This window comes from Oncorhynchus gorbuscha, linkage group LG21, assembly GCF_021184085.1.
Source record: "Oncorhynchus gorbuscha isolate QuinsamMale2020 ecotype Even-year linkage group LG21, OgorEven_v1.0, whole genome shotgun sequence".
Classification (NCBI taxonomy): Eukaryota; Metazoa; Chordata; class Actinopteri; order Salmoniformes; family Salmonidae; genus Oncorhynchus; species Oncorhynchus gorbuscha.
Window position 1 is genome coordinate 50,871,948 of NC_060193.1, and position 13,534 is coordinate 50,885,481.

The window sequence follows — 13,534 nt, forward strand, 5'->3', positions numbered from 1 at the left end:
TACCGTTGGTAAACGAGTCCTTATTAAAACCCATCTCATTCAACACACCTGTGGTTTTTCCCCTGCTTAGCTGTTGCATGTGTCAACCAATGGTTACCTGCCATGTCATCAACTGTAACGTCAGCCATCTGATTGCTATAACATACTGTATAATCTGGTTAACTGATGCGCAAAATACTTATCCAGGAGTTGTAAGATCTGGCATGCATCAGCAATGTCTGAGCAGGGGAACACGACCGCCGTCTTCCCATGACCCTATTGTGTCGCTGCGTTTTGCTGAAGCTCATTGGCCGAGTGAGAAATGAGCAGTTTATACAATGCTTAGCCTGTTACACTTGCTTGGCGCTGGGCTGACGCCGAGAAAGAGAGAGAGAGAGAGAGAGAGAGAGAGAGAGAGAGAGAAAAGGAGAGAGAGAGATAAAGGAGATGGGAAAGAAGGAAGGAGAGATGAAGGGGAGATTTACTCTGATTACATCCCAGGGATGTCAATATCTCCTGCGAGCAGCGACTGCTAACCCCACCAACACTCCATCACCCTCAGCAGGCAATTAGATAGCATAATACATGATCCAATAAACCACCCTACGTTCCCCTCTCTCCCTCCACCCACTCTCTACTCTCTCTGTCCCCCCCCCCCCGCCCCTTTCTCTCTCTCTCTCCCCCATCTCACCCCCCACTCTTTATCTTCCCCTCTATCGCACTCTCCTTTATCCGCTACCTCTCTCTCTCTTCTCCCAGCTATAAAACCCTCCTATACAGCGCTATTGTCTATCACAGTTTGTTCTTGGAAGGAGCCATGAGAATCTGTGCTCATTAGAGATGTCAGCTGCTCACCCAGGCATAGCAGAATAGCGAGACTAGCCTCTAATAAATAGTACACAGAGGGTATACAGACACACACAGAGGCAAGAGACACACACACACTTTGATGAGAAGTGCAGCACTGGGACACCTGAACTGTGCTGTGTTACTATTCATTTCCAGTACCGCTTGAACTGTTCAGAGACAAAAACAGTGTTTGAAAGTGTGCCTGCAGTGCTGCTGTTCTAAGACTGTTTCTCATCCAAACAGCCTGATTAAGCTGACCTTCAGGCAGAGGGAAATCATTAGAAGTGTTTGAGTAGTGTGAACATCTAGTAAGGAAGTATTCACACAGCCATAGGTATTCACACAGCCACATCTTCAGGATGTCAATTTACTGGAGAACAGCACACCTTCCACAGCCCGACATGAATACAAGGACAAAGTTATTGTTGCAGTAACTAGTGTCTCGCGTATATTTCGGTTGGGACTTTTTTTACAAAGCACAAAATACCTCTGAAGTGTCAAATGGATGTAAACAATGAAACTTGGTTTTAATTGCAACCTTTCTTCCGGTTGTTCTTGTGAAAGGGAATGTGTATTCAATAACCTACCAGGTTAAATAAAGATATATTTATAAACAATGTGAAACAATAAACAACGTCCACATTTGAGTAGCGCATACCCAAAATGGCCACCACAATGTCTTCCTTGAGGATTTCGATGGACCCCCGGGACAAGAAGTAGAGGGCAGTAAGCACGTCTCCACAGTGGACCAGTGTGTCGCCCGGTGGGGAGTGCGTGGTCTTGAACCTCATGGCCAGGGCCCTCAGGCAGCCCTTAGTAGCCCCTTGGAATGCCTTGCAGCCCTGGAGCAGACTCGCGTTGAGGTGGAGGCAGATATCAGCCTGGAGACACTCTGGGAAACCCTTTAGGACCTGGGGGCGTGAAAAGACAGGCCACAGCAATAGGAGAATGGTCAGATAGGACTGGGACGGAAGTATTTATGGTGTTATCAGAGGTGTGCTGTCAAACTAACTTGAGACGTCTTTGGGTGTGGGTTTGGTTTGAGTTTGCAAGACAGATTTGGTTTGGAATCCAGTGGGTTGATACAATTGCCAATTGTGTTTTGGTCTTCTTCTCAAAATCTAAATACTGCATTGTCGTATGTGACTGTTTGAGGGGGTATTTTTATGGCATCTTTCCATAGTTTTTAATCAGAGTAATAGCAGGTGGGGTAAACAGATGGATATCCAACACTGCTATACAAGACACAACAAACTAGGAAAACATGGAAACAGACATGGAAACACACCTTCCCTTTGATAAATAAATAAATAATTAGCACAAGTGTGCTCATGAGGGAACTTTCTATCTTCGTGGGGTATCATTAGTGTCTGTGATTCAGATTTATTATAAAAGTGAATAAATAAAATACTTACCTCAAAACTGAATTAACCTGTCATGTCATTTAGAGTTTAAGGATCAGAGTGACAAGTATTTCAACTATTTAAATTACTACATGCTTAAATGCAAATAGTATCACTGGAAAAAATGTCACCTAAATGATTCAGTGACATTAATGCCCTCAATTGGAAAACAAGTCATTTGCCTGGGACTGAACACCACACAGGGTCAAAGGTTACAGGTTAAAGGTCACGAGATGACTGTAAACAGAGGATCAAATCTTGAACTGTGAAATCACAGAGGACCAGAGGGCAAGGGAAGGCTTCAAACACACAAAAGGGGAACATTAAACAATAAAACATTCTTACTCTATATCACATACAAAACAATGACCTTATTAACAAAAAACTAATCTGGACAAATCTACATTTCTTGAAAAAGAGAGGCTATTTTTCAATAGTTGGGGAATAAAATCATAGCAGAAGATTTTGGAAAGGAGAGATTGAACAACATTTGGCAAGTGCAGTGCAGGTGCAATATCGCTGGACATGTGTGCCAAGCCTCCCACATGGAGGGAAACCTGGCAGTGCCAGGCTGTCTGTGCCTCTAACTGCCATATAAAATTATGTGATTGTGTTTGAACACACAGATTTCGTGCAAACGGCGACCTTGTGGCAAGCCACATGCAAGTCAATCTGTGATGGACAATATGGGCTGCTAGAAGCACTGAGGGTTATACTACTGGCTGGCATGCAATAGGGAAGTCAGTATGTACACTGAGTGGACAAAACATTAAGAACACCTGCTTTTTCCAGGTGAAAGCTATGATCCCTTATTGATGTCACATGTTAAATCCACTTCAATCAGTGTAGATGAAGGGGAGGAGACAGGTTAAGGAAGGATTGTTAAGCCTTAAGACAATTGAGACATGGATTGTGTATATGTGCCGTTCAGAGGGTGAATGGGCAGGACAAAATATTTAAGCGCCTTTGAACGGGGTAATGTAGTAGGTACCAGGCGCACCTGTTTGAGTGTGACAAGAACTGCAACACTGCTGGGTTTTCACGCTCAACAATTTCCCATGTGTATCAAGAATAGTCCACCACCCAAAGGACATCCAGCCAACTTGACACAACTCTCGGAAGCATTGGAGTCAACATGGGCCAGTAATCCCTGTGGAACGCTTTCGACACCTTGTAGAATCCCATGTGCTGACGAATTGAGGCTGTTCTGAGGGCAAAAGGGGGGTTGCAACTCAGTATTAGGAAGGTGTTCTTAATGTTTTCTATACTCAGTGTACAAGGCATGATCTAGAGAGGACTACACTATTTAAAAGTAACTGGGGAGCATGCCTTCAAATTATCATGCTTTTTTCCTAGACTATAAAGACAAAGTTATGGATTTTAACAAAGGTATTCTTTGATTTCCGTCTTGGTCAACGATTTACTACACTATGCCTTTTTTTGAAAACAACACGTTTCTTTGAACACAGTACCTCCTGCTCTTACCAGAGTGATGAAGTCATTCCATTTGACATGAGGCAGACAAGGAAAAGACACATTTAAATAAGTACAGTTAACATCACCAGGGGAAAAGCCGGTTTACATACAGTATCCATGGCTTTCATTCTAGAGTTTAGAATCCTAATCAAGATCATAATAATGTCATATAACCATGTCGCTAAGGGAACACACTGGGCCATATGTTAATGGTAAGAACCGTCTTGGAGACAAGGTTGTTTAAGGTCAGAAAAATACATTGAACAGCTTCACCGAGAAGCTAAGTACTGTAGGAGAAACACAGCAAGGCAGTAACATAACCGCATCGTCAAACTGTGGGGCTGAACATGAAAAACCTATTGAAGAACAGCAGCAATCTGAGTCATCAATCTGAGACTTAACCATTATCTATTCCCTTATCCCACCATATGACTAACATTATGTCCCAATATGAGCATTTATTTTTGCCAAAGTCTCACTTGGAAGACTTATTAGCCCCACACACACACACAAACACGCACACACACACACACAGCCTCCCTTACACCCCCACCGACCGACCCACCCACCCCCACCCTCCTCCCTACACAACCCCCCACACCCCCCCCCCATTCGCACCATATTCATGTCGATGCCGTTGGTGTAGTTCCAGGCGTGTTGGAAGTACTCCTCCAGGCGTTGCCTCAGTGGGTTGGGGATCTGGTGGAAGCGGATGAATTCTTTGACCCGGAGCATCTGCAGGTGGTACCGCGCCGTACCAGAGTACAACCGCTGGATGATGGCCGACACATTACCAAAGATACTGGCGTACATCAGGGCTGCGAGAGGGAGAATCACACCAGACAGGTGGTCATCATGTCGTCATCACTGTTAGCAATATTCTAATTTCCCTTAATTAATCAGTAGCTAGGAATATAGTAGTACAATAACTTATTGAGTAGTACTACTTGGCTTTACAGTAATAGTGATTCATTGTCGAAATATGTATAATGTATTCATTTGTTTGTTCGTTCATTCATTCCATCTGTTTTCAGTCTAAACACTCACAGCCAATCAGCATGACACAGATGGAGAAGATCTTCTCGGAGTTGGTGTTGGGTGAGACGTTGCCAAAGCCCACGCTGGTCAGACTACTGAAGGTAAAATAGAGGGCCGTGACGTATTTGTCCTTGATGGACGGGCCAGAGCTGGGGTCACTGTAGTTGTACCTAGGGGGTGAGACAGTACACTCAGTTCATGGTTCGATACATTTCACTGTATTTTTTCTACAGTATTATCCCAACATAATAATGGGGAAAGTATATTTTTTTATACATCTGATTTTGTACCAATATTTCTTAGTGTAATTAACAAATCCTAAAGTTATTTCCGATCATTCAACTGCATCGTTATTAAAGAGTCATGTGATACAGTAAATAGTATTGGGGTAAATTGAGGCACAAGTCCATGGTACATGTTGTTATGATATTCAGTAATTCAGTATATTTTGGCTTGCCTATTACCTCTTTCCAATGGACACGCCCAGGTTATCCAGCCAGCCAATCTTGTGCTCCAGATAGGGCTTCTCCACATTGCCGATGGCGTACCAGATGCAGGCCAGCCAATGGGCAATGAGGGCAAAGATGCACATGAGGAGCATAAGGACGGCGGCGCCGTACTCTGAATATCGGTCCAGCTTACGGGCCACGCGAACTAGTCGGAGCAGCCGGGCGGTCTTCAGTAGCCCAATCAGAGTTGTGGTCTGAGGGGACATAGAAGTAAACAGAGCTGTGATTGGCTGGGGGTTTGAGTGTTGCAGTACAGTCCAGGCAAGTTATTTGTTAATTGGATGCACCACAACAGGAAGCAATTTGTTGTTATTTGGGGTAACCTTAAGGTCAGATCAAAGGTTAGGAGTTAGGGTTAAGATAGTACTGTTTACAATCAAGCTTGGCTAAATGACCACAATCCAGTTTCTAATTCCAGTTTCTAAATCACTGAACATGGAAGGGAACTCTGCAAAAAATAGACTGCTGTCTAAACATATTTACGTCATTCTAAAATGTTGTTAGGAGGAATGAGGGGAAAGGGGGATTTATCAAGCCTACATGCTACATACTAAGACGACTGCAGAAAAAAAATGTTTTTAAAGAACAATAAAGAAAAGAAAATCTAAAAGAACTGAGCTTTTGACAGAGAACGTCCAAGTCTTCCAGCCAGGCAGCATGAAAGCAAACACCACGCCTCTCCTGTCCTCCCACCCCTCCTTCTGTTCAGTTTCAACAGTCTCCATCCTGGCATCTCTCCATCTCGGTTCCTGCCCAGCTAAATGAACACGGTGACAACAACAACAACAAAAACGACCACGGCCTGCCATGAGATAAGAGCTGATTTATTAGTGTCGCACAGTCTGCAAACAGCATAAGTGAGTCTTAGGGAAATTCTAATAGTTTGTTCCTCGTCTCCTCAGGACCAACGATTATAGTAATATCCTGAGGGAAGTCATTACTACTACTGTTTTTTGTCCTCTACAGTCACTCAGCTCTCTGCACCTGCACACGTTTATTTACAGGGTGCTTCTCCCGTTTACACATGAGACTCAATTTGACAGTGACTATGGTTCCTTGTCTCATAGAAGGGGGTCTGATTTATGGCACAACACTGACTTGACTCTGTCACAGGTGAATGTGCTCTGGTGAGGGACACGGATGCTACTGCTGAGTCTCTGAAAGCTCCATTACAAACCCGCCCGGGCCATCCGCCCAGATCTTCCCTCTAGATCGCTGCAATCATTTACAGCAGATTTAGTCTATTTTACTCTTAGAAAAAAAGGTGTTATCTAGAACCTAAAAGGGTTCTTTGGCTGTCCCTGTAACGTCTGCTTCCAACTCACACTCTCAAACACGTAGATCCCCTGAATGTAGCTCACTCTCCAGATCCCAATCACCTGAATTCTGATCACCTGTTCACACACCTGTATGTCATTTCACACACTATTTAGTTCAGTTCTTTGCACCCCATCTTTGTCAGGTATTGTTTGTTTTGTGACACACTTCTAATTGGAGCGCTGGTTTCCCCATAATTTAATCCTCCCGTGTATGATAGTTTCTGCCTGTCTCACTAACGATGCCTTTTGCCTATTCCCTGCCTGTACTTTAGCGGATTCCCTGTTCTCAACCTATTGCCTGATCTCCCAGATGACGTTATTCGACTTTTCCCTGTCTGTACTGTTGCCTTTTTGGACCCCCTGTGTATGACCTTCTGCCTGCCCCTGGACCAAACTACTTGACTCCTTCTGTGGTCCTTTACAATAAACATCTGCTGTGCCCTGCGCTTGAAACCAGCTCTCTGTCTCCGAAAGTGTTCATTAAAGGCTGCTAAGGAGAACGCTACGAAGAACACTTTTTGGCTCCAGGTAGAACCCTTTTGGGTTGCATGTAGAACCCTGGAACCAAAAAGGGTTCTCCTATAGGGACAGCCGAAGAACCCTTTTTTCTAAGGGTGTACTTCTCAACCGGGAAGAGAAATCAGTCTCAGACAGACAGGGCATATCCTAAATCAATCAGAAATTCTTTCCGGGTTTTTAGAATTGGTCCTAATTGTTGATCTTGACTGGAATGTCGGATGTGCAGAGTGAAAAGGGGTGCTTTAGTAGGCTGTATTAGTGTATGGTTGATTAAAGTACTTGCTTAAGTCTGCAGTGCTTGTGAGTTGAAGAGTGGAGAGCTAAAGCTTCTCCCTAACAACCCTGATGATAAATCCGGGGATGGGGTTTGCTAGTCATCTGTGTTGGCCTGTCCACTCTCCACAACCCCTGATAGGCAGACAACACATGATGGCTTGTGGTCTGAAATAGAAGACATAATCCCATAGGCTACTGGCTACAACAGGGTTTTCTAACTACGTTCCTGGGGCCCGATCCCGATTTAGGAATTGATGCCTTTCCTACGCAATCAATCAATCAAATGTATTTATAAAGCCCTTCTTACATCAGCTGATGTCACAAAGTGCTGTACAGAAACCCAGCCTAAAACCCCAAACAGCAAACGATGCAGGTGTTGAAGCACGGTGGCTAGGAAAAACTCCCCAAAAGGCCAGAGCCTAGGAAGACACCTAGAGAGGAACCAGCCTATGAGGGGTGACCAGTCCTCTTCATCCTGTGCCGGGTGGAGATTATAACAGAACATGGCCAAGATGTTTAAATGTTCATAAATGACCAGCATGGTCAAATAATAATAATCACAGTGGTTGTCGAGGGTGCAACAGGTCAGCACCTCAGGAGTAAATGTCAGTTGGCTTTTCATAGCCAATCACGCACGCCTTTCCTATGCACTCATCAGTATACAGATTTACCTTATTTAGTTGGCTACCTTGCACACTATGTATACATTTAATTCAACTGCTGAAAACCTTCCCACTTGCTGGCCAACATATTTTCCCGTGGAGTTTTCATTCAATGGGATTTTCAGTACATGTATCTCTTTAAATAAGGTTTTAATTACAATTGTCAACAGACTCAATGGAAAACATGAAGAGAACAGGTTCAGAATATGGGGATCAATGAAAGAAAGCCATCTATGCATATTGTTCTCCGTTTCAGTACCAACAAGATTTAAAAATACTCTTGCAGATTATTTCGGCACATTTTAGGGTTAGGAAAGTATGTATGAATCATACATTTTTTTTTTTTTGGGGGGGGGGAGTCTACGCACTAAATACTGGATACTGATGAATAAGAATACAGTGGTTTGATTCATCCTGAAAGCTGTCATATTCAAATTCAATCCATGAAATATTGGAAGAAGGCAAAAGGAGTTACCTTTTTGTATAAATATAACCTTCATTCTCACTAATCATGGAAATGTATGACAACGGTCTAGTTGCTGTGAGCCTTGTGCCAGGTTCCAGGTTTAACCGGCTGGTCTGAGTTCCATAATGATTCAAATAGGCTACATGTCCCAAAATATTGCGCAACGTTAGCCAGATATGATCCACTAATGCTAGCGACCCTCAAGAAAATGAATGATGCGAAAAGAAATCCATATGGGTATTACTGACTGCGGCTCCTGGTAGTGGCTAATGTTTATCATGATACAAACTGGAAAATAAAACAGAGAAAAGCATATAATCAAAACATTATAAAGCGTAAACATCAACTTGGGAGGTTCCAGCCCTACAGAAGCCTATAGCTTGGGTCTCCAAATTTTTCAAATTATGAGGGCACACAATAACAATTCTGAATAACGGCACAGCTATTTATATCTTATTTCACTGTGAAAAATATGATTTTCAGTTTTCTTCCATATGGCTGGTTTCACATTCGTCTCCAGGGACCATAAGGAAAAATCATCTAAAAAACAATTGCTATGTGTATTTACGATTCCCTTCTCCAAACGGATTAGTCATTTACCTAGCTCTTATCAATAGATCCTACCAAGTTGTAAACTACAGTGCACGGAGATCGGTACTATTTCTATCAGAAAGAAATGAAGTAGATGCATTTTCCACTTGGAACCGGTAAATTCGCTAAACTTGTTCATGGTTTCATTGCACGTCAAGGTGGTGGAATTATGAGGGAATTAGGTAAAGGTCAGAATCTGTAGACACACCTCCTCCACACCTTCATTTATTCTAGCTCCACCTCAAACAAATAGTGGGTAAATAGCATGCTATTCTCATGTTTCAATTTAAAGTAAGACTACGCATAGAGAGAAAAGGCCATAAAAAGGCAACTACGTTGCATTTACGCATGCTCAACTCGGGCATGAATCTGGGTCCTGGAAAACTACTGTCTGGGTATGCAGGCTTTTGTTTCAGCCCAGCACTGATACACACCTCATTCAAATGATCAACGAATTCAATTTGGATGTCAATTTTCTTAATTGGTTGTTGCTGCAGGATTTACACAAAAAGCCTGCACGTGTTATCATAAAATGTCGCCTCTGCTGCTTATTTCCTGAAAAGTGAGAAACAATATATTACTTTGGACACACGCTGTGGCATGGCACCACTCGTCTGTCTGTTCCACTTCCTCTTCCTGCCATTCACTGACAAACCCAGACGGAGGGTAACTCTCTGGTACAAGACACCTGATGGTAAATAATGACTCGACAAATCACTGCTCTGACACACCACTGCTCCCTACACATGCTCACTTGTCATCATTTTGCAGGAGACATCTTTTTTTTCTTTCTGGAACATCATGTACCCTCTTCTGTCCCGCTCTGTGATGTGCCAGCAAGGGACACACTTAGCAGTCGCTGCTCGGCTGAGATATTGACATCCTGTGGGTGTAATCAGAGTAGATAAATCGTCCCTCTCTCTTCCTCTTTCCCTCTCATACGCAGGAGCACATCTCTCCCTCTCACTGCAGTTCAACAATCTTTCTTTTAATCTGCATCTTTCTTGCTCTGTCTTTCCCTCTCTCCTTTTCTCGAGTTGAGAACTTAGAAAGCTACTGTTCCACCTGATGGGAGCCAAAAGCAACACAGACAAATGAACAACAACAAACTGCAGTTTAGCAGTTCAGTCTTAGCTATTTGAGAGGCAGACGCCGTTCAACAGTTTTAGGACGCCCGAGGCAATCTGCCATAGCTACAGACTGAGACCAAATCAGATGTGAAAACGAGAGGCGCCTGACTAGCGAAACCTACAGGGGCACCGTCATGTCGACGAGGACCCTGAGGTTGTCTGACGTGTGCCTGTGAGTAAGTGACTAAGCGACTTTAATTCAAACATTACAGAGAATGAGGGAAAACTAGAGGAGCACCATGTCATCACGACTTGGACCCGAGGCCTAGTGACACGTGTCTGTGAGTAAGCGACTAAGTGACTAATGCCCGATTCACTCGATTAGGCCGATGCAAATGGCTCTTTCAAGCACTGTTCCCGTAACTATGGTGGATATGTAACCAGGCCAACACAGCATAGTACAACTTGGTTTGACTCAGTTTCAGCTTGGCTTAGTAGTGTAAAAAGAGTCTACGCGTTTTCTCTTACTTCCTCCGATCCTGAGCCGAAGATGAGCAGATCAAAGGGGATGGCAGCCACCATGTCGATGAGGAACCAGCCCTTGAAATAGTGGATGGCTATCTTCGCCGGGTGGCTGACCACCTCCTCGTTGAGATTCACATAGGTTGTCCTGAAGTTGATCAATATGTCCACGATGAACATGATGTCCACCATGAGGTCGACCACGTTGAGCGGCGAGCACGAGTAGCCGCACTCCCTCCTCTTCTGCTCCTCTAGGTCGTTGAGGAGGAAGGCGGCGGAGTAGGGCGTGAAGATGGCCGTGTAGATGACCAGCAGCAGGATGAGCCAGTCCCACACCGCTTTGAAGGGGCTGTAGTGGAGGATGGTTAACTTGTCCATGCGGGGCGTCTGGAGCTTGTACTCGGGAAGCACATCTGCGCCCAGCGACAGCACCTGAGGAGGAAGGAGGGAAGAGTTAAGAGGACGTAAAGTGAAGACATGAAGAAAATGGAGGCTTCTATGTAGGAAAAGCACTATTTAAGGAATGTTGAATTGCATCAATATCCCAAATATTCCAGTTGCAGTATGGCCTGTCCCTGAATAACTTTTAATATCAATATCACAGAGCAGATAGTAGTCTCAATGACACTAAGGTGATTATCGTTGTGGGATATAGTCATTCATTCTGCAGCTTGACACTTCAATGCCAGGGAAGACATTTCTGTCTCTGCTTCTCATGGCTGATTATCACTGTGGCGAGAGGGAGGGAGAGGAGGAGAGAGAAAGGTAAAGTGCTTCACCCAAGGGCAGAGAAGTAATTATTGTAGATGGAGAGAAGCGCGAGCTGAAATAGAGCCTTGGAAATGGAATTAGGGCTCCATTTTGGCCGACTTCACCATAGAACCAGAATTACTAGAATGGGAATCCCCATTCAAGTCGATGCTCCATGATGGTCAATTCAAGTAATTATTTCCAATTATTTCCTCCATCATCTAGGCCTACTCCTAGTCGCACCCTGGCAGGGATCGCCTCGGCAACCCCTGTGTGTGAGTGGGATGAAGGGCAGCGGGCTTATGTGATTATAATGAAATTGGTTATTAGATGTCTTCTGTCCCCTCCCCTGTGTGATTACAGGTCAATAGAACAACCCTCCACTATATCACACCCTTTAAAGTAAATCACCAAATAAAGGGCAGAGAGAGAAAAAAGCTTTTCATTATTCATGTCCAGCTACAGTAGTTATCTTCATTAAAAGTTTTGGTAAGTAGGCTACAGGCAGTTTGATTTATTTCATCAAACTGCCCTTTGCTCTAAGTGGAAAAGAAGCAAAAGGCAGTGATTGTCACGAGAAACCTCTTTTTGAACGATCGTGCTGTTTTGTGATTCTTGATGACATAACCACCTAAATCAGGCAGAATCACATACCATGTGGATAGATTAGTCGATGTGGCCTACTGGGCTGCTGCATTCGTAAGGAGTTGGTAAAAGGAGTACCTAATCTCTGATTCAATGTCAGACGTTTCTAGGCCTAGATGATCCTGTTAATCCATTTTGGGTTGGGTGATCTGATCCGATATCTGTGGTTAGTGGCAACATCTAATTTGAGCCACACGGTTACATAGATAAACTGTCTCTGAGCCTGCTGGCAAGCCCAGGGAGGAGTCAAGTTATAGAACGAGAGCTCAGTTGAGCACGTCGTTCCCCCTGATCTGTTACTGAATAAATGATTCAGACATAATCATTTGATGCACCTAGTGTGGATTCGAAGGAACTCTGTCATCTGGAATAACGGTATGCAAATGAGTGGTCTGTTCATTTCACCCTCTCACGTTATTTGTTTGTATTGTTGGAGTATTTAGAATACTGGAGTGTCATTTCCTGTCTTGGCCAGTGCTGTTTTGTCATGTGACCCGCAACATGTATTGTTGACAATAAATAAAAATAGGCTAAACTGAAGCGAAGCCATGACATAACAACTGGTAAAACTGAAGCAAACCCATCAAAACCTGGAGAAATAAAACCTTCATGGAGCGAACATTAAGTATCAAACGTGTTGTTTTATGTAGAGCATCAACATGCATTGATGCCGCTTATCAATCTACAGCACAGACTCATGTCAATCATCCATCTGTTTAGTCTGGTTGAGTTCTGGGTTTATTCTGCAGCCTAGAGCACAAACTCTGGAGAGACTTGGTCTCCAGACATCGCCTGGAACAGTGTGAGCCTCACAGCCAGACAACAAGGGAACAGGGAACAGGAGCTTGGGATGTCACATCCAGACAACGGGGGACAAACAGGGAACAGCAGCTCAGGGCGTCACATCCAGACAACGGGGGACAAACAGGGAACCGGAGCTCAGGGCGTCACATTCAGACAACAGGGGAGGAACAGGGAAACAGCAGCTCAGGGCGTCACATTCAGACAACAGGGGAGGAACAGGGAACAGCAGCTCAGGGCGTCACATTCAGACAACAGGGGAGGAACAGGGAACAGCAGCTCAGGGCCTCACAGTCAGAGAAATATATAAAATACTAAAGAAACAAGCAACTGTCTAGTTTGATCAAATGACAGAATGAGATGGTGAAAAGGAAAAAACATGTTCAATGTAATCTGTTCAATAGTAAGCAGCAGATGGTTTCTAACCAAACATACAACCAGGAAAGAGAAACAAGAGTCTGTTATGAGTCTAGATCATCAACTATAACTCTATCTGACATAGGCCTGCTGTATAACAACAGTGTTCCACTGCAGTAGGTATATCCAATATGAACTATATCAGGGATGGCAACTCCATTCCTTGGGGGCCTGATTGGTGTTACACTTTTGCCCCAGCCTCAGCTAACACACCTGACTCCAATAGCCAACTAATCATGATC

At 43.9% G+C, this 13,534-nt stretch overlaps 1 protein-coding gene across 5 annotated transcripts in view; it reads right to left on the minus strand.

Annotated features, from left to right (window-relative positions):
• Nucleotides 1-13,534, minus strand: part of LOC124007879 (potassium voltage-gated channel subfamily H member 7-like) — a 78,388-nt gene that overhangs the window by 26,115 nt on the left and 38,739 nt on the right. For 2 of the 5 annotated variants that reach the window (XM_046318690.1, XM_046318688.1), the window contains 5 exons: nt 10,686-11,111; nt 5,210-5,448; nt 4,755-4,915; nt 4,325-4,525; nt 1,487-1,741 (listed from right to left, as the gene is read on the minus strand). In XM_046318690.1, the coding sequence (XP_046174646.1) occupies nt 1,487-1,741; nt 4,325-4,525; nt 4,755-4,915; nt 5,210-5,448; nt 10,686-11,111 (1,282 nt within the window). The remainder of the gene's footprint in view (nt 1-1,486; nt 1,742-4,324; nt 4,526-4,754; nt 4,916-5,209; nt 5,449-10,685; nt 11,112-13,534) is intronic. The other 3 variants (XM_046318689.1, XM_046318686.1, XM_046318687.1) reach the window with 2 other exon arrangements.